General features: G+C 38.6%; 1 protein-coding gene across 1 annotated transcript in view; it reads right to left on the bottom strand.

The window, feature by feature from the left end:
* The window catches only part of ANKRD31 (ankyrin repeat domain 31), a 173,190-nt gene that overhangs the window by 16,999 nt on the left and 135,764 nt on the right, over positions 1 to 20,427 (bottom strand). Inside the window, exons 21-23 of the mRNA XM_037000313.2 lie at positions 16,745 to 16,841; positions 11,979 to 12,978; positions 6,534 to 6,674 (exon numbers count right to left, since the gene is read on the bottom strand). Coding sequence (XP_036856208.2) covers positions 6,534 to 6,674; positions 11,979 to 12,978; positions 16,745 to 16,841 — 1,238 coding nt within the window. The remainder of the gene's footprint in view (positions 1 to 6,533; positions 6,675 to 11,978; positions 12,979 to 16,744; positions 16,842 to 20,427) is intronic.

Below are 20,427 nucleotides of genomic sequence, written 5' to 3'. Positions count from 1 at the left end.
TAGCTGCACCCTAGAGCAAAACCACCCAGTTTACGTAGAAACTGCCTGAGGCTAACATTCCTTGACCCTACCCTAAGTTAGATAACTAGAAGTAAACGACTCCCCTGGGGTCGAAACTCGTGATAAGTCACATAGGAATGCTTGTGCAAAGGTCAGGCACCTAGTGTGTCCCTGTTCCAATTTTATTGGCCAAAATATAGAATGTGTTTCAAATTCATTGGTTGGGGTAATGTGCAGGCTCCGGTGCTGACTGTAGAAATCCCATATAAACCATACCTAAAGTTGCTTGGGGGTCGGCAGCTCGGACTCAGCCTGCGTGTTGGGGGAGGTGCTGTCAACCCCAGCTAGCTGGCTGAATAAAGACTTTGCTTGGATTTACATCTCCGTGCCCATGTGGTTTGTTCTCTGGAGAGGCCTCGGAGTCCAGGACCCTAACACTACAATTAGAAACAATGGATTTTGTTCATGTTATGCCCTGACAGTATCCAACACACTTTATGCAATGTGCTGGCTTGGTATGTTTTCACTTATAACTCAGATTTAAAGTATATTTTTATTAGTTAGTGCTGGGTAATACAAGGTAGTAAAGTTGTACTTTAGTAGTCTTACAGGTCATGAGTTCCCACAAGTCTTAAACATATTATTAGGGGTAATTCAGACATACAAAGAGCACAGCTTTAAGAAAATTTACTGAGTTGAAAATTTATTTTCTGCAAGCTGGGAGTGATTTACCGAACAAGGGTAATAATGAATATAACTCAAAATGAGCAGACACCAGGTTGCTTCTGGAAACTTCATAATAGTGCCTAGGCTCCAGCTGGCTAAAGCACAAGAGCAAACAGTCGTCATTTTTGCATGTAACTCAAACTCTGAATCATGAACTAAATCTCACTAGATCCAAATCTAGCTCATGTAGGGAGAGCTGCAGGTTAGATTCTTAGGGTCTTGGACTACATAGCATATGGCAATCACAGCAACTTCACTATCTAAAACCCATTTTGATGAAGGGTAGCTGACTGGATGGCATCATCCCTCCAATGAGAAGAGAGTGGGAGCTCAGGGTAAGGTGCGTTCTGAGGATATCTGTGGGTTGTTGAGTTCTTGCTTTTCTAAAAGATAGAACTGCAGAGATGCTTCATCTAATGCCACTGATGCTCTTCCTGAACTCTTTAAGCAGAAGGACCACTATTCCTCAGAAATAGTCTTGTTGATGCCTTAATATCATACTGATACCGGGGTTCTTGTTTGTGGAGTCGAAGAATGAATTTCACAAACATTCAAGGTAGGAGAGCCAGGGAGAGGCTTTTATTGAGAGATACAGTGAGAGGACAGAGCTCCTGGGCTCATGCCAGGAGGGAACAAGAGAACCCATAGTGGTACATTGTCTAGGGGTTTTATAGGCAGTTGAGGATTTTGGGGAACTGGACAAAGGCTTAGGGGTGTGGCCTTGTTGAGTGGTCCCTGAATATTTATAATTAACTTAACACAAGCAACTTTCTGCTCTGATGATTTCTCCCTGAGATATCAGCTTCTTGGTCTGGGAGCATATCAAACAATGCTGCTTGCTCAGCCCCTAAGGTGGGCTGAGGTATTGTTTGCTAAAGAGTAAGTTAAGAATCTTCTTAAATTTCCTGGGTGTTAAAATGCAATCTTATCTTTAAGGTGGAATCCTTCCTGCCTTTTACTATGTTGTTTACAGCTGGGTCTGCATGCTAAGTTAGTTGCCCAGTTTGCAAATCACCTCATCAGATCTGAAGGAGGAAATACAGCACGTAGGCCTGGGCCTTTTAGTATGCCAAAGTGAATCTTACACATGATTACAAATGATTAGCAAAATAAAAACATGTGCTACTCTTCTTTATGTGGGAAATATTAATTCATCTTACTGAAGAATGACTCTAGAGCTTAATGTTTAACACAGAATTTTGGTAGGGGGTTTCCTTGCATGTAGTTACATTGCTCTGACTGCAAATATCCTGCTTTGCTTTTTCCAGAGGCCCTCATCCTATTTTGTCTAAGCTCATGGTCCCTGTCTCAATATTTAGGGAAGAAGTACTCTGTGTGTGTGTGTGTGTGTGTGTGCACGTGTGCATACATGTGTAGGGTGGATGGATGATTCACTCAGTCACTATTCTGGAAATGTAGTTAATAAGTCAAGCCAGATTATTAATTAACTTTACTTTGGTAAGGTCTCTTACCAAAGTAAAGAAATAAAGTACTGTATCAACTGTCATTAATTGCAGTAAGAAATGTTTCTCTATACCTTATGTACTAGCATGCACCAAGAAAAAATATAAAACATGACCTGCATTTGGATATTAAAGAGGTGTCCAAGAATTTATTTCCCTGCAGGGGCTCCATTTTATTTGAGAGTATCAGTTCATTTTTCACAAGTCTTTAGAACTATCTGTTAGTATTAACTAATAGGAATCTGCACATGAATGATCAAACGACTGTTTTAATTCCATTTCAAGTTTTAAGAAACAATTCTTAACAATTTTCACTACCCCATGAGGAAGAGGAAAGGATAATTGATTTTGATCTTAGGGAGGAAAAAAAGACAAAGAAACAAAAGAAAACTATAGGCATTCTTTGAAGTTCATTGTAACACAAAAATACATTTGGCTAAGAAATTTTTTAAAATTCACAAATGAAATATTTCTGTAAGAATTCAGAAGACATAAAGTGTATCAACGTGTAACAATTTCCTTAGATGTGGTGATACTGCGGAAATAATGATGCAAGTGAAGTTTATCTTCCTACTATTCACCTGCCCCCAATCCCTATCCTGCAGCCCTTCCTTCCCCACTTCCCCAAATAATCTGTCTATGCTGTGAGGGAGAGTGTAGGCCTTTCACAGTATTTGTCTTTAGGATTCATACTTCCTGGATATCTGTATTTTAAAAGGGCCCACATCTCCAACCATCTCTTCCTGAGTAGAAGCTAGGCTCACAGCTTTGAGTTAAGATACACTGGCACTGTGATTAACTAACTGAATAAGGCTGACTGGTTGTCCAGATCAACAATTTCTATCACTTTCTATACTCCTACCCAACCTTTTCATAATCATGGTGGTGGGAGGAATTTTTAAAGAAAGTGTGTAGGGTGAGTGGGGACCCATAGAGGAAAGTCAATACTAAATACAAATGAGTAAATTTATAAGGGTGGAAATTCAATGAAGCATTCAGATGGGAAGTATGTTTGCATGAGATCTGTCAGTGCTCATTGCGTCACTGTCCAAAAGTTTACTTTTCATTTTCATATAGTTCTGGGCATTCACAATAATGAACTGTCATTGACACTGTTATGATTTTCATACTGCAATTATATCAGAGAAACATTTTTCCTGTGAAAGAAGGTAATTTTTGCTGCATAAGAATGAGGCTTTGCAGAAATTCATAAAGGCAGCTAGGTTGATAGGATGTTCTTTTGAGTTCATGGCAACCTGCTTCCAGTGAAAGGAATGTGGGTCTCCCTGTATCATTGTAAATGTAGAAATACTTTATAAGCAATCAGAAAATCAGGTTCTAGTCCTGGTTCTGGCACTTACTAGCCTTGAGGCTAATCAGGTCACTGAACTTCCTGCAATTCTGTTGTCACGTCCATAAATAGAGATAATAGCTGGCCTTCTTACCTCATGGGCATGTTGTGAAAGAATACATGAAATTATGAACCACACAGTGCTATGCAAGTTATTCTCCAAGTTGCAAGAGTCTTTAGACACCATTTAGAACTACTTATTTTATACATAAGAAAATTGAGGTTCAGAAAGGTTAGATGACTTGACCTAGATCAGTGCTCCTCTCCAGGCTGCACATTATAATCTCCTGGAAAGCTTTTTAAAATACTACGATCCAGTCTCCAACCCATACTATTAAATCAGAAGGTATGGGGCTGGAGTCCACCAAGCACTGGTAATTTTTAAGAGCTCTCCAAATGATTCTAGTGTGTAGGCTGAAATTGAAACCATTGCCCCAATCATGTAACTCATCGCGAGTGGAACCAGGAACTAGCTTGGTCTCCTGTCTCCCACCTAGAGATCACTGCTGCATCAAGATGGTGCCTACCAGCTGGGAGAACACAGCAGCAAGAGGCGTTGGAGATGCCCAGTGGGAGTTAGCATCAGGATTCCCTGTACAGCAGCTGAGCTGCTTGGCTAGGAAGTCTGAGTCATCTCTGTCTACTGGCTCTGTCATTCTGTCAAATGCCGGACAGACCTAGTTTTTTGGTGTTTTGTGTCTGACAATCTACCACTCCTAGCCCCACAGCCCACAGCCCTACCATCATTCTCAGAAACTAATCAGTAGAAATATTTAAAATAACCTAAGCATGAAGCTAGAGGGTATTATGCTCAGTGAAATAAGCCATGCGGAGAAAGACAAGTACCAAATGATTTCACTCATATGTGGAGTATAAGAGCAAAGAAAAACTGAAGGAACAAAACAGCAGCAGAATCAAAGAACCCACGAATGGACTAACAGTTACCAAAGGGAAAGGGACTGGGGAGGATGGGTGGGAAGGGAGGGATAAGGGCAGGAAAAAGAAAGGGGCATTACAATTAGCATGTATAATGTTGGGGGGGTACGGGGTGGGCTCTGCAACACAGAGAAGACAAGTAGTGATTTTACAGCATCCTACTACGCTGATGGACAGTGACTGTGAAGGGGTAAGTGGGGGGGACTTGGTGAAGCGGGGAACCTAGTAAACATAATGTTCTTCATGTAATTGTAGATTAAGGATACCAAAAAAAAAAAATTACCTAAGCAGTAAAAAGCTCCTTTCATCAAGAAATGACTGTGAATTTAGGAGTTACCCCAAGATAAGAGGAGGCAGAGGTTTCTGTGGTAAATTTTAGAAGAGGGTCTTAAATATTGCTAAGAAATTCACTGGGGTACTGTATCTCAGTCTGGGGTAGTTACTGGAAATACATGTATACCCTGTAGAGATTTTTAAGTCTGTTTCCATTTTTGGGATAACTTTTAAAAATCCAAGCCTACTCAGATGATCTGTATGAATATCCTATATCCAAGAATTGCCCTAATTTTAGTGCCCACATTGCCCATATTTTTTGGCTTCACTATCACATAGGTGTTAAACAGTATGACTCTAATTGACATGGCTGACAAGAAAAGACCAGAGGCAATGGGATATGTAAAAGGCATTTAAGTACAGAGTGAGGGCCCGATGATGTTGCAGCCAGCTATTCAAATGCAGGAAATGTGGTAGTTTCAATTAAGAAAGTAGGTGGGAGAATCAAGTCATCACTGGGCACACTGTAGCAGAGGCATGTTGAGCTCAAAAGAACCTAAGTTCAGCAATCAGTACCATATTCAAGATGTATGCATAGATTTAGTTTCAGCAAAATGATATAATCTATCATAAATTTAAGATATTTTGTGAAAAGAAGGATTTCCATGAGTAAAATATTAATTACTAACATGCAAAGATGATGATTTTATAAGTCCATGGGAAGGACTGGAAACTGTGAATTGAAAGCAGTTGGCCTGGTAATGCCAGGGGTGCAGAAAAAAACCCAAATGTTAGGGTTAAAAAAGTACAGCGACACTATAAAACAGAGGAAATCCAAAATGTGCTACTGAAAGTGAAGGAACTGTAACAATTGTGGAGGATCCCCACACAGGCCCAGGTAACAAGACTGCAGGGCTTAGGGGTGCACACTGAGAACAGGAGACAGGAGGAGGGTGGAAGGAGCTGAGTTGGACAGAAGAAGAGAGAGGCAACTACGCCTTCTATTACTGAGGCTTACTGTAATGGCTAGTGGAGGTTGAGGCATTGTGATTCTGTGAAACAATAATGATGGATATCTGATGACTCACTCTTTCTGTGTAAATCATTGCAAGGCTGTTCCCTGAAGTGGCGCCATGGACATCTGGAGGGTGTTGATCATTGAGCCTCAAGGGTTCCAGTCATTTAGTCTTCAAATTGGTGGTTAAACTGGGTTTAGACTCAGAAGACAGAACTGAGGAGGAAGTCTGGGAAGTCTAAATGATAAGAAATATTTCTTTTGGGAGACTAGCAATTCATGGATAAGACTATGCTCGAACATAGAAGTGCACCATATGCACTGCACTTCTGTGGGTCTTAGGGTCGTATCTCCTGTATGCTCATTTCTTTTGTCTGTAGGGGAAGATTTTGCTTCTTTCATCAGATTACTAATAACATTAAATTATCAATATACCAGTGGTCTCAAATTTCCTATGTGGAATCACAAATACCTGAAATCACCTGGGGGATAATAGAGAAAGACTGGGGCATTCAAATTTTGAAGACTAGGTGAGGAATAAGGAAGGTGGATAACCCTCAGTCAGCTGGAAAACCCTGCATGTAGGGAATTCTGGCAAACAGGAGTTGTAGGAGAAAGCATGTAATGTATTGTAGAAGGAACATATGAGGACAAAAACTAGATTGGAGAATTTTTTATTTCCTAAAAAAAAGGTAAAGTTTTATCATTAAAATTTTTTTTACTTTTCTATTGGAATATGAAGTTAAAGATAAACTTAAGAATGACTCACCTTATTCCAAGCATAGTTCCAGGTCACATGACTATCACCTCCTAGAAGATCCTTGAGCCAGGTGACTGGACTTTGATAAATCTGACCATCTTCTACCTTTATTTTACCGCTCAGTAAAATGCTGGCTTTATGGGTAGTCTCCTGAAGTGCAAAATAAAATGAAAATTAAGATAAAAAATAATAGCTGAAATAGTGAACTTTTGCTTCTGTCCATGATGAAGGAACAAGGATCAGATTTATCCTAACACAACAACAAAACAGAAAAATATATAAAACAATGGTTTGTAAAATATCAAATATCAGGCAACAAAGTGCAGTGATGCCCGAAAAGTGAGAAGTTAATGAGGTGAGCCCTTCAACTATGCCAGCACACTGCTTTGAGAGAGTTTCCAGGTCATGGTGGAGGGAGAGCAATCCAGATAAAGCCTGTGGACTCCTTGAGTTGTGGAGACAGAACAGAGTCTAGGGAGGCATGATGACTAGAGTTTGTAGGACACAGTAACTGAAGAAAAGAGAAATACACAGAAAGACAATTCTGTAAATCTTCAGAATTTTAAGTATTCACCTGAGTACTGATTGGCCATGTGTGTGAGGAAATTACCCAAGGCTGGAGGAAAAAAACCCCAAAACACCTGAAAGGATTAGAGATAACAGCACCTGACATTCTCAAAGGGCAAAAATTGGGCCTATTCCCAACAGCATGACTAGGAAAACCTCAAAACTGATGGGGCACTGGTAGAATACACAGAAGAGTCTTGCCTCACGAGTAGAAAACTGAACACTGATCCAATCCTGCCTAACAAATCTAAAAGCAAGACCCAAAAAGATAAAATTGTTTCCAAGAACTTAACTTTATCCTAAAACAAATCTCTAAGATATTAATAAGAATACAAAAAGCCCAGCATCCAACAAGGTAAATTTCACAGTGTGTGGGATCAAATAAAAAATTAATACGCCAGGAAAGAAGTAGGAAATACAACCCATAAGGAGGAAATAAACGAATCAATTGAAAATGAGCACTGGCAAGGATATTAGTATTAGCAGGTAAGGGACATCAAATAGTTATTATAATCACATTCCACATACTCAAAAGTTATGCGAAGACATCAAAGATATAAGAAGACTCAAATCAAACTTCTAGAGATGAAAATCACAATGTGTGAGATGAAAAATACACTGGATGGGATTAAGGACAGATTAGACATTGCAAACAAAAAGATTAGTGCATTCAAAGACACAGCAATAGGAACTGCATAAAAAAGAAACACTGAGAAAAGAGAGTTAAAAAAAAACTTAACAGGTCACCAGTGAATTATGGAATAACTTCAAATAACCTACTATGTGTGCAATTGGAGTTCAAAGAGGAGGGGAGGGAAGAAAATACAGCTGAAGAAATGACTAAAAAATTTCCAAATTTGAGATTCATATTTGAAACCCAAAAAGATTCAAGCAAACCCTATGCATATGAAACATGAAAAAAAAATCATGCCAATGTTCATCATCATCAAAACTGCTTAGAACTAGAGATAAGGGGAAAATATTAAAAGTCATAAGGAGAAAAAAATACCCATTACTTAGAGAAGAATAAAGTTAAGAATAATAGCATATTTCTTGTTGGAAACAATGCAAGCAAGAAGACAGTGGAGCAACATCTTTAAAATACTTAATGAGGAAAACCATTCCTACCTAGATTTCTAAATCTATCTAAAATAAAATACCTTTCAAAAATGAAGGTGAAATAAAACATTTTCAGATGTTTTCAAAAGGATTCAGTATCACAGACCTCCAGTATAAGAAATGTTAAAGGTCATCTCCAGGCAAAATGAAAATGATAGCAAATGAAAATCATGATCTACAGAAAGGAAAGAAAAGTACAGAAATAGTGGCTACATGGCAATGATATTTTTCCTTATTATTTAAATCTCTTTACAAGATACTTGGCTGCTTAAGCAAAATCAATAATGTGATGTGGAGTCTATAACATGTAAAAGAAAAATATATGATAACACAAAGGTTATAAGGAGAAATGGAAGTATACTACTTTGAGGTTCTTACAGTATACATGAAATGGCATAATATCACTTAAAGGTAGACTGTGAGAAGGTAAAAATATGTTCTATAAACTCTAAAGCCACAACTAAAATAAAAAGAATTATAGCTAATAAACCAACAAAGGAGATAAAGCAGGAAAAAGATGAAAAAGGGAACAAAGAAGAAACTAGAAAAATGGAAAACAAATACCACATAGTAGATTTACACTTAATTATATCAAAAGTCATCCTGAATGTAATTATCCTAGGATCAACTCCTGACATGACACTGTAAGGATCCACTCCCTGGTGAAAATGAGTAAAAAAAACTGTTAAGTTTCTGGAAATGGTTATAAGGGCATTCACCAAATGAAATATCTATTCAACAAAATCTAAGACAATTAGGTTAATAAAAGGTGAAACTCTGTGGTATTTGAACTAATACCGCTTCTTCTGCCCCTCTCCCAGATTGAGTGCGTCAGCGACTCCACTCCAGACTGCTGCAGTCAGAAACATTGCTCCTTCTCCAGGACACCAGTATTTCTCATCCTTCTGTCAGCTATCTGTTGCTAAGGCTAAGTTGTGGATGAGTGCAGCCAAGAACTGTGGGTCCCATTCTTTTGCCTACCCCACACTGGTGAAACAGAAGTTATACCGCTGGCATGGTGCCACTGAGACTACTGGGACCCTGACCACCCCTGAACTAGCTTGTAAGGTGGTGGTTTCATGTCAGGATAGGCAAGCTGAAAAGGCATGAGGTTACCGTGCCCACCTCCACCAAATGCTCAGCTAATAAGTAGGGGTGTCATTCAGAAAGAAGTTGCCATGTCTTTCTCCAAAGCTCCAGAGTCATGACACAGAGATTTTTCCTGGGAAAAGAAGCAAGTCTTAAAATAGCTCCCAATCTCAATCCCAATGGAGAGCTATACCATATCCACAGGTTGGACAACTCAATATTGCTAAGACATCATTTTTCTCAAAATTAATTTATAGATTCAACTCAACCCAATAAAAATAATAGCAACCTTAAAAAAAAAAGAAATGGACAAACTCACTTTAAGATTCATATGGGATTGCAAATTACCTAGAATAGCCAAAACACTTTTGTAAAAGGAGAACATACATAATTTCAAGACTTTTATGGCCACAATAATCAAAACAGTATTGATGGAAAGCTAGATGAACTGATCAAAAAAACAGAATAAGGAGTCCAGAAACAGGCATGTATGTGGACAACTAATTTTCTACAAGGGTGCCAATATTATTTAATAGAGGGTACTTTTTTTAACACATGTTGCGGTAACAACTGGATATACAAATTCAAAAATATGAGTGGGGATCCTATGTTGTACCATATATAAGATTTAATTTAAAATGGATTATAGACCTAAATGTAAACCTAAAACTATAAAAATTCTAGAAGAAAATCTTTGTGACTTTGGGTTATAAAGAATTCTTAGATATGATACTAAAAAGAATAATCAATGCAAGATTAAATTGATAAATCAGACTACACCAAAATTTAAAACTTCTGTTCTTAATAAGACAATATTGAGAGAATGAAAAGACAAGCCACGGACTAGGAGAAACCATTTCCAAAGTATGTTTGATATAGGACTTACATCCAAAGTGTACTTTTTTAAAAACTCTCAAAACTTATTAAGTAAACAAGCAACCAATAAAAAAAGGGCAAACAATTTGAACAGACACTACATCAGGGAATAAATTGGATGGCAAACAGCATATGAAAAGATACTTAACATAGTCATTACAAAATGCAAATTAAAATCACAATAATTACTATACATATGTAAATATTACATACATACACCTACACTATGTGCTAGCATGGCTAAAATTAAAAGGCTTATCACACTAAGCTGGCTAAGTAAAGATGTAGAAGCACTAGATATCTCATACACAGCTGGTGTAATATAAAATGTTACAAACAACTTTGGCAGTTTCTTAAAAATTTAAATACAAATATGAATATAAATATAAATAACACACTTACCATATATAATCCAGCCTCTACACTCTGAGGTACTTACCCAAAAAAATTAAACCCTGTGTCATACCAAAACTTGTACACCAATATTCACAGAAGCTTTATTTGTAATAGTGAACAACTGAAAGCAATCTAAATGTCTATAGTCTATACAGATGAATTGATAAACTGTAGTACAGACATACAAAAGAGTACTACTCAGCAATAAAAAAGGAATGAAGTACTGATACATGCTACAAGGATGAATCTCAAATAATTATGCCCAGAGAAAGAAGCCAGACAAAAATGAATACATATGGTATAATTTCACTTGCACAAAATTCTTAGAGATGCAGACTAACATATAAGGACAGAAGGCAGACTTGTAATTGTCTGAAGATCAGCATGGGAGGATGGGATACAGAGGAGGAGTACAAAAGCACACAAAGAAACTTGCGGGGGTGATGGATATGTTCATTATCTTGTTTGTGGTCATGGTTTCACAGGTATAGACATATCTCAAAATCTGTCAAATTGTATACATTATGTGTAGTGTAGCTCAATGATATCTCAATAAGGCTGTTAAAAATAGCTGAACTATGAAAATTTGTATTAAAATATTATAGCTGATCCAGAGAAGAAACCACAGCTGTCAAAATTTGAGTTAATGTAACTAATTTACCAACTACAATTTGAGTTGCTTTGGCTAATCTGAGGTAGGTACTCCTTAGCAATAAATTGGTGGATAGCCAAGCAAACAGGAGCATCAAGGGATCTGAGATCAAGCTACTAATTCAGTCTTTAAACTATAGTTTGGAGCTTTAAAATTAATTTTTTTTGCTTCTAATTGATATGTACAGCTTATGAACTTGGAAAAGCCTTATTATTCAGAAACAGAAGGGTTAGAAACAGGGGTTATTCAGACTAATTTCCAGTTAGCCTGGATTGGTAGGTACAGAAGCAAAGCATTCCAGGACTCTACAGTCTTTGCCACTCTGAATTCCTCTTTCCAAATGTGAATGTGGACAAAGTGGAGAGGAAGCTTCTTTTGTAGGCATTTCCAGCAAGATGAATTTATACTTATCCCTTATTAGGGGAAGCTTTAGCAGTAACTGATAGTTTCCAAAACTGTGGAAACAAAAACAGCTCCAATTGATTATTTTTATGTTGTTCTTGAATCCTTCCTGGTGCAATATAATTGACTAATTCTGGCCTGAGATCCCAAAGGTGCCTATGACTAAAATATAAAGGGCAATTCTAGGAGCATGATTTCACCTGCTAAGAACACAGTGGTTGTGTCCCTCCATTCAAGACCAGCTAACTCTTACCCCTATTTCTCTAATCAGAGCTAAAATGCCTACCCTATGTAACAGTAACATTAACTCATTTATCAAATTTACATGATTTTAGAGGAAAAAAATAGGATACCTGTGTTTTGAATTCCAGAATATTATTTCCTGGATGAATCCTTCCAAGTAGTATCAGATCCTTTATCTGCATACATTTCTTTTTAGGAGCTGTGCTATAGTTTAAAGGCTTCTGAACAGCACGTTGACAACCAGACCGAGAGGAAGAGGAACCTTGACTGTCATTTGCATGAGCGACAGCAAAAGGTGACTTTTTAAGATATGGTTTCATCTGTTGACCAGTATCACTGCCTAAGACATCAATCCCTTGATGTTCTAGGGATTCTGATGTCCTCCTAGGTGGTTGCTGGGAAGCTGATTTCCTGTTTCCTCTTTTTGGATAACAACTGGAAACAGCCTGAGCACGAGTAGCAATTGATGAATGGGCATCATTTTGGGTGAGTACACTTGTGGTTCCTGAAATATTTAATGTGCTGGTTACTGCTGAAGGACTAGAGGATTCATGGTCTTTGGCTGCAGTTTCTTTAAGATCATTTTCTTTTTGTGAATGTTCTGCTTGAACAATAAAAGCAACAGGTTGGGATGCTAATTTAATCTTCTTGGTGCCATTTGAATGTCTGGATTTTGACAACCCATCCAAGATACAGTCACTGACATCTTGTTTAGAATTTAGCTCATTTCCACAAAACTCTTCCCTTCTCACTGTCTCTGAATTTAGACAAGTGTTGGTGGTTTGGCTGTTATTCGACATTTCCAGAGACAATTGTGTTTCCTGTATGCTTCCACAAACAACGCTGACGGGAGAAAGTGAACCTGACTGGAGCTGTGCTGAATTTTCTAGACTGGTAAGCTCTTGGCTGTCCTTTTCCCTAGAGATTTTTGAGCCAGATGGCAGCTTCCTCAAACTAAGAGCAGACAAAGATGTAACATTCTTATAGTCTTGAATTTTCTGCCTTACTTTTTTCTGTTTTTTCACCACAACTAAAAGGCTTTTCTGTCTTGTGGCCAAGTTAGCCAGTTGTTCTCTCAAGGCTCCTTGCTTAAATGATTCTACAGATACCCTAAAGGGAGAAATAGAAGAAAAAACCCCACAAAAACAGTAGAAAACTTTTTTGAGGCAAGCATTTAGATTTAAAGATACTCTGTTTCAACTTAAATTTAATCAGCTCAAAGTACACAGGAGTCTATTTTTGCAATGTATTTCCTTTGAGAGGAAACTGACCCTTAAGGTAAGTTTGCCTTTTTAAGGAAGTGACAGTGTTATCCAAATATTCATATAATTATTTATCAGTTGTGAGCCAACCCTGAAAGAGAGAGAAAACTTGGGTCAATTAGTTAGAAGTTAAGCAACTGAGGCTGAGGAGGAAATACCATTCTTTCAATTTGGAGTTTGCTTACCTGTTTACAGTGGATAGGTGGATCAGGAAGTAAATTTAAGCAACAGTTCCACTAAAGCTCCCTTAGCTATGGAGGAGTGAAATTGTTTTGTGAATTATACCTGAGCTAGACTTGAGAAACCTCAGTTCTTCAAGTAAATAGTGAAACTGTATTTTGAACCTGTATTGAGACACTTTCAAGTCCAGAGGGACCCAGACAAGTATTATTCCATGTGCTTTTCCCAAACAAAATGTCTCAGGGCTTGAGGACTAACTGGGAGGATATGACTGATTCATGCGTTTGTCTCTTGGTTACACCCACCTACTCCACCGTGAGGTCAGGATACGTGTCTCAGTGGTTCTCAAACTTTTTGGTCTCAGGACTTTCTTATACTCCTAAATATTTCTGAGGAACCCAAAGAGCTTTTGTTTATGTGGGTTTTATCCATCAATACTTACTGTTTTGGAAAATTAAACAGAAATTTTTGAAACAAAAATATGGAGCTAGAGGTATTATGCTCAGTGAAATAAGCCAGGCAGAGAAAGACAAGTACCAAACTATTTCCCTCATTTGTGGAGTATAACACAAAGCAAAACTGAAGGAACAAAATAGCAGCAGACTCAGAGACTCCAAGAAGGGACTAGCGGTTATCAAAGGGGAGGGGTGTGGGAAGGGCGGGTGGTGAGGGAGGGAGAAGGGGATTGAGGGGTATCATGATTAGTGTACATGGTGTGTGTGGGGTCACAGGGAAGACAGTGTAGCACAGAGAAGTCATTAGGGACACTGTGGCATCTTACTACACTGATGGGCAGTGACTGCAATGGGGTATGGGGGGTGACTCAATAATAAGGGTGAACCACATTGTTTTTCTTGTGAAACCTTCGTAAGAGTGTATGTCGATACCTTAATAAAAAAATACACAAGCACACATTATATTAGCTATCAGAGTGATAATATCCTCACACATACATATATGGTCTCTAGAAAATTCCACTGTATACTCATGAGAAAATAAAAGTAAGAAAGTCAATAACATTGTAGTATTATTTAAAAAATGGTTTTAATTCATGGACCCCTTGAAATAGTCTCAGGGACCCTCAAGGACCCTCAAGGACCATCCTTTAAGAGCAGCTGCTTCAAGGGAAAGCAGTAGTATAGATAGCTGTCTGTCTTATCACTGTTTAGAGTTGTTGGTACTGAGCTCCAAGCCAACTAGGTGTTAAAGCAAGAAGGAGATGTAAGTGGAGGAAGCAGCAAAAAAATTAGATTTTTGTATACTGAGTAGTATACAACTAGTAGCATAAAATGCAAGAAGATGGACATAGGAGAAAGAAAAATAACAAGTTAGTGTCACATTTAAAACAATGAGAAGCAAAGAGTTTAGACAAAAAGCAAAGTGTTCTTTAAATTATGAGGTTTTAAGTCGTAGAGGAATATTAATAAGGATTTACCATTTGAAACTACAAGTGATCAGGAACTTTCCAAAATTCTAGGTATACTGTTAATCATAGGACATAAAGGAAAATTGAAGCTAGCCTTCTCCCAAGTACCCTAGAAAATATCCTCAAGTCCCCTACAAATATCCTATTGCCAATTACCATCCGTAAATCCTACATGCTCACTTGGTGTATAGTGACAAGAACATAAGAAATAGAAAGGAATTTATAATACGTATTCACTAGAAAGAAGAGCAAAATGGGGATAAAAGATAAGATTTTTAAAATTAAAGTATCATTGATATGCAATCTTACGATGGTTTCAAATACACAACACAGTGGTTCAACATTCACCCAGATTATCAAGTCCTCACCCCCTCCACTGCGGTCACTGTCCATCAATGCAGTAAGATGTCATAGAGTCATTAATTGTATTTTCCATGCTGTACTACAGTCCCCATGACCTACCTATATTGTGACTGCAAATTATTGTGCCCCTTAATCCCCTTCACCCTCTACCCTCTCTATCCTCCCCCACACCTCCCCTTTGGTAAACATTAGTCCTTTCTTGGTGTCTATGAATCCACTGCTATTTTGTTCCTTCTGTTTTGCTTTGTTTATACACTCCGAAAATGAGTGAAATCATTTCATATGTATCTTTCTCCACATGGTTTATTTCACTGAGCATCATACTCTCTATCCATGTTGTGGCAAATGGCAGGATTTCTTTTCTTCTTATGGCTGAACAATATTCCATTGTGTATATGTACCACATCTTCTTTATACATTCATCTATTGATGGAGACTTAGGTTGCTTCCATATAAAATATAAGATTTATAAGTAAAAATAGAAAACTGAGTTTTAAATAGGTTCAGAAAAAAATTGAATATGCAATAGATGTCAGATAACTAGAAGACAGAATTAGAAATTAGAAAGAAAATTAGAAAGATTACATGGGAAAAGTTATCTGCATACCCATGATCACTGCAGCATTACTCAGAATAACCAAGACATGGAGGCCACTGAAGTGTCCATCAGTGGATGAACAAAGAAAATATGGCATATGTATACACACACACACACACAAAATAGAGTATTTTTCAGCTATAAAAAGAAGGAAATCCTGCCATTTGTGACAACATGGATGGACCTTGTGGGCATTATGCTAAGTGAAATCAGTCAGACACGGAAAGACAACCACTGTACCATCTAATTTTTTAGACTGTGGAATCTAAAAAAAATAAAATGAACTTATAGATACAGAGAACAGACTGGTAGTTGCTAGAGTTGGGGTGGGGGACTAGTAAAATGAGTGGAGGGGGTCAAAAGGTACCAACTTCCAGTTACAAAATAAGTAAGTCATGGGATATAAAGTATAGCATGGTGATTATACTTAACAATACTGTATTAAATATTTGAAAGCTGCTGAGAGTAGATCTTGAAAGATCTCATCATGAGCAAAAAATGGGAGGAGGGCAGTCATATATAGCTAAACCTATGAAAAATGAACAAAAAATAATGCCCAAACAAGAGAAACATATGTAACACCTTTCTCAAAATCTGAGAAGAGGTATATAACCAATATAATTAGAATAAAACTCCTTAAGGACCCTGAGAGTTTAGGAGTACACAAAGCCACAAAAAACATAGAAATAAACTGCTTAGAAGGACATCTGTGATAGCAAAAAAACCATTTTTAATGTCAAAAATTTGAGTTTACTAAGGGAAGAAATTTATTCTGATGGATTCACCATCAGAAAGGCTTTCATAAAATTCTTGGCTGTTGACAACTTTTTAAGATACTACAGTGTCCTTTTATGGATATTTCAAGTAATAAAGTAGAAGAATATCTTCCTGGGAAGTACAATTCCCCAAAAAAGTAAGAGATTAAACAATCTTGTACATTTATTTGGTACTATGCAACATTTCTAATATTAAATTCTAGGCCTATGTATTATAGCAAAAAATGGATAAATTCTGAAAACTCTAAGCACTTTTGCTTTTTTCACTCACCTGTATTTTTTAGCCAGATCTTCCCTTTCTGCCTTCTGCTTGGCAAGCACATTATCCATCACTTCTTTTATCTCTAACATCTTTTCAATGTATTGTTCTAGAAACATGGTAATAAAATAAAAAGTTAATTGAGACATAACAAATGTTAAATTTGATCACAGAGGACTCAGCCTTACTGTTAATTTTAAAAAGCCATAATTGCCCTACTTTCTTCCCCAATATCAATGGCCCAGATATACAAATCAAAGCTTATTGAATTATGTCACACTATGGAAGTACCCTGAAGTGTACTGTACCAAGAGAGGAGACAGGTCTGAGTTTTAATCCTACTAAATTCACTGACTAAGATCTCTGAACGTGGACAAGTCATATGACCTCTATGGGTAGCTTCCTTTTCTGTTCAATGAGGGTGTGGATAAAATGAGAGTTCCTGTGGCCAGGATTCTCACCTGGCCCTGGGTGACTAGCTCACTGCACACCTGTGGGCAATACATGGCTATTGACTCTATATAAAGAGCTCTGCCCAGAGTGAGCGCTACATGGTGGCAGGGCTGCAAGGCTGCAGGAGAGCAGAGCAGAGGACAGAGGCCCAAAGGATGGCTGTGTGAGATGATTGTGCAGGCAGAGAGGCCCAGAGGATGGCTGTGTGGGATGGCTATACAGGCAGAGAGGCCCAGAGGATGGCTGTGCAGACAGAGGGGCCCAGACGCAGAGACCGGCTTGCTGCATGCAGACTCATTCTGAGTGAATGAATGGGATTCTAGTGACTGACCTGCCACTGTGAGAATAAAGTTGGGTATAACCCTTTCACCCTAAGAATGTTTTGCTGTCAATTTCTTTCATCACATTGAATCCATAGCAAACTTGCCCAGGGCTAAAACCTTGGCAAGACAGAGGGTAATAAAGGAAGATAAATAATACAAAAAGAACTGCATTATCATTGTAAAAATTTTTTCAAACAATATGAACATTTATACAAAAGAAGAGTAATCCTATTCACCCCTCTGCTTCCCCTCTATTCTATGAATGATGCTGTTAATATTTTGGTAGCAGTGTTATGTGTTTGTATGCAAAAATATTTTAATATATTTACTTAACATATTCTATATATTTATACTATATATAACTATTTGATATATGGACTTAAGATAAGAATCATGATATCAGTTCTTGATAGGGCTTAACATTTAGATAGGGCTACATGGCATCTAAGGTCACTTATGCATCTATATAAAATTAATTTTATAATAAAAATACTTAAATTTTTCCTACTTCCACTGCTTCCCAAGTAAATGTATCATGACCCACTCCCTCACAAATTCACAGGATTTACACATAAATGTTGATTATGTCTAAATTCAGATTTCCAAGTAGGAAACTGAAAGGCTTAGCTGAATAGATTTTTGTCTTTTAATTTATTTGCTTTTCTTCATTTGTGTTTTGTTTCTTAAGATTTTTCCTAATTTTTTTAGACCAATGCATATTTTTCTAGATAATCTTAACTAGAGAAAAATCAGTGGTGATAAATGACATAAGTTCACAGTTGAAATTTGTTCCAGAACCTACCTTTGCAAATCAGGCAAATGATTTGATAATTAGCAGTGTTCCCAGAATAGTTTCTGTATCCTTAATATCATGGCTAAAGATTAGTTTCATAATGTGATACATAAGCTAACAAAGGGGGAAAAGTTGTATGATTGTTAAGAATTTAGATATAAACTTGTTTAGCACATTGGACACTGTTTAATAAAAGACATTTACATTATCTCATTACCCTATCACACTGGGCTTTCTAAATGAATTTTAAACTACAGGTAGAAAAAAATTATCATAGGATGTGGATAAAGTGAAAGTTCCTGTGACCAGGATTCTCACCTGGCCCTGGTTGGCTAGCTCACTACACATGTGTGGGCAATACTTGTTGCTGATTCTATATAAAGAGCTCTGCCCAGTGCTCTGGGCAACACTCTGGCACAGCTGCAAGGCTTCAGGGGAGCTGAAACAAGACTTGAGTGGTGGAAGTGCCAGGACAGGCACTGAGATGTCTATGGGGGTAGAGAGGCCCAGACATAGAGACTGGCTGTTCTATGCAGACTCACTCTGAGTGGATGGGATTCTAGTGATTGACCTGACACTGTGGGAATAAAATTGGGTATAATTCTTTCACCCCAAAACATTCTACTGTTATTTCTTTGGTTTCACTGAATCCATAGTGAACTTGTCCGGGGCTGAAACCCATTGGCAAGACATAGGGGATGAGGAAAAAGATGGCAGAGTAGGAAGGCAAGGTGGAAACCACCTCCACCCTCCCCACACACCAAGGAATCAACTACAGCAAATACAACTAAACCTGAAACACCTGAAGACTGCAGAACAGACCACAAAGAGAAGGGTAAAGAGGCAGATTCATGATGGAGCAGGACCCAAGCCCTTCCCCATCCTAGCACAGGCAGGAGGATGAGGAATGGAGTGGGGAGGAGACAGGCACTCAGGAACTCTGAACACCTGGCCCTGGGGATCTGCACTGGGAACATGAATCCACACTGCAGTGGGGCTGGACATCAGGGAGAGTTGGAGCACTCTTGGGGGCTGACACTCCAACCACTTGTGGATGACAGGCACACACTGCCAGTCCCAGTCCAGCTAAACAGAAGTGACACCCAAAACAGAAGTGACAGTTTAAAATATTTGCCAGCAATGGGAAGGGTACCAGAGGGGTGAGGGTTAGACAGAGTTCTATCCCCAGGAGAAAGGACAACACTTCCCCAGCCCTCCACTGGTCAAACAGGACAGGAATTTCCCAAAAGCTTCATCCCATTTGCTGGTGGCTCAGCTCCTGAGGTGCTTCCCTGCACACCACCAACACACCAGCCCACTTGGCCCAGCAGCGTCAACCTTTGCTGCATGACAGGTAAAGGGAGGCTTTCCCAGCTTTTTCAGCCCTATCTCAGCCAATCAGAGAGGCTACTGCAAAAGCCATTTCTGAGAGCTCCTTCCTCCTTGCAGGTGGCCCAGCCTGCTGCTGCATACCAGCCAGGTGACTCACCATTGCCACACACCATGTGTACTACCAACACAAGATGTGTGGCAGCCATGTGCCCACCTGTGCTGCTACCATGCTAATCACCACCACCATGCACACTTGTGCTCTACTGCCAAGCAATTCACCTGTGCACCCTGTGCACCCTGCTGCCTGAGTGCCTGGCCCAGAGCTTCATTACTGCCCTGCCCACCCTGTTAACCACAGCACTGTCATCAATGCAGGGCAGGCAGAGGGTAGCACTGCCAACAACGATCTCAGCAGAAGCACCACTGAGGTAAGCTGCCCTCTATGCATAATGAGATAGACCACTGCTGGCAGACAGAAAGGAGGCCCTGCCCACTGCCCACCAATGGCAACTGGGGATCCATTATAAAGGAGGATCAGGAAATGGAGAGTAAAGAGGTTTGAGTTTCTGGGCACCACAGGATGCCTTCCTCATAAAGTCATTACTCCCCAGACCCAGAAGCATAGTAGATCCATCTAATACAAAGGAAGAAACACAGAAACAATGACAAAAGGAAGAGGCAGAAGAATATGTTCCAAACAAAACCACAGGAAAGAGGATTAAATGAAATGGAGATTACCAATCTTCTTGATTAATATTTCAAAGTAAATGTCATAAATATTCCCACAGATCTGC

Source organism: Manis javanica, chromosome 1, assembly GCF_040802235.1.
Source record: "Manis javanica isolate MJ-LG chromosome 1, MJ_LKY, whole genome shotgun sequence".
Classification (NCBI taxonomy): domain Eukaryota; kingdom Metazoa; phylum Chordata; class Mammalia; order Pholidota; family Manidae; genus Manis; species Manis javanica.
Note: the sequence above shows the minus strand (reverse complement) of the source record. Positions and strands in the feature narration are given on the sequence as shown.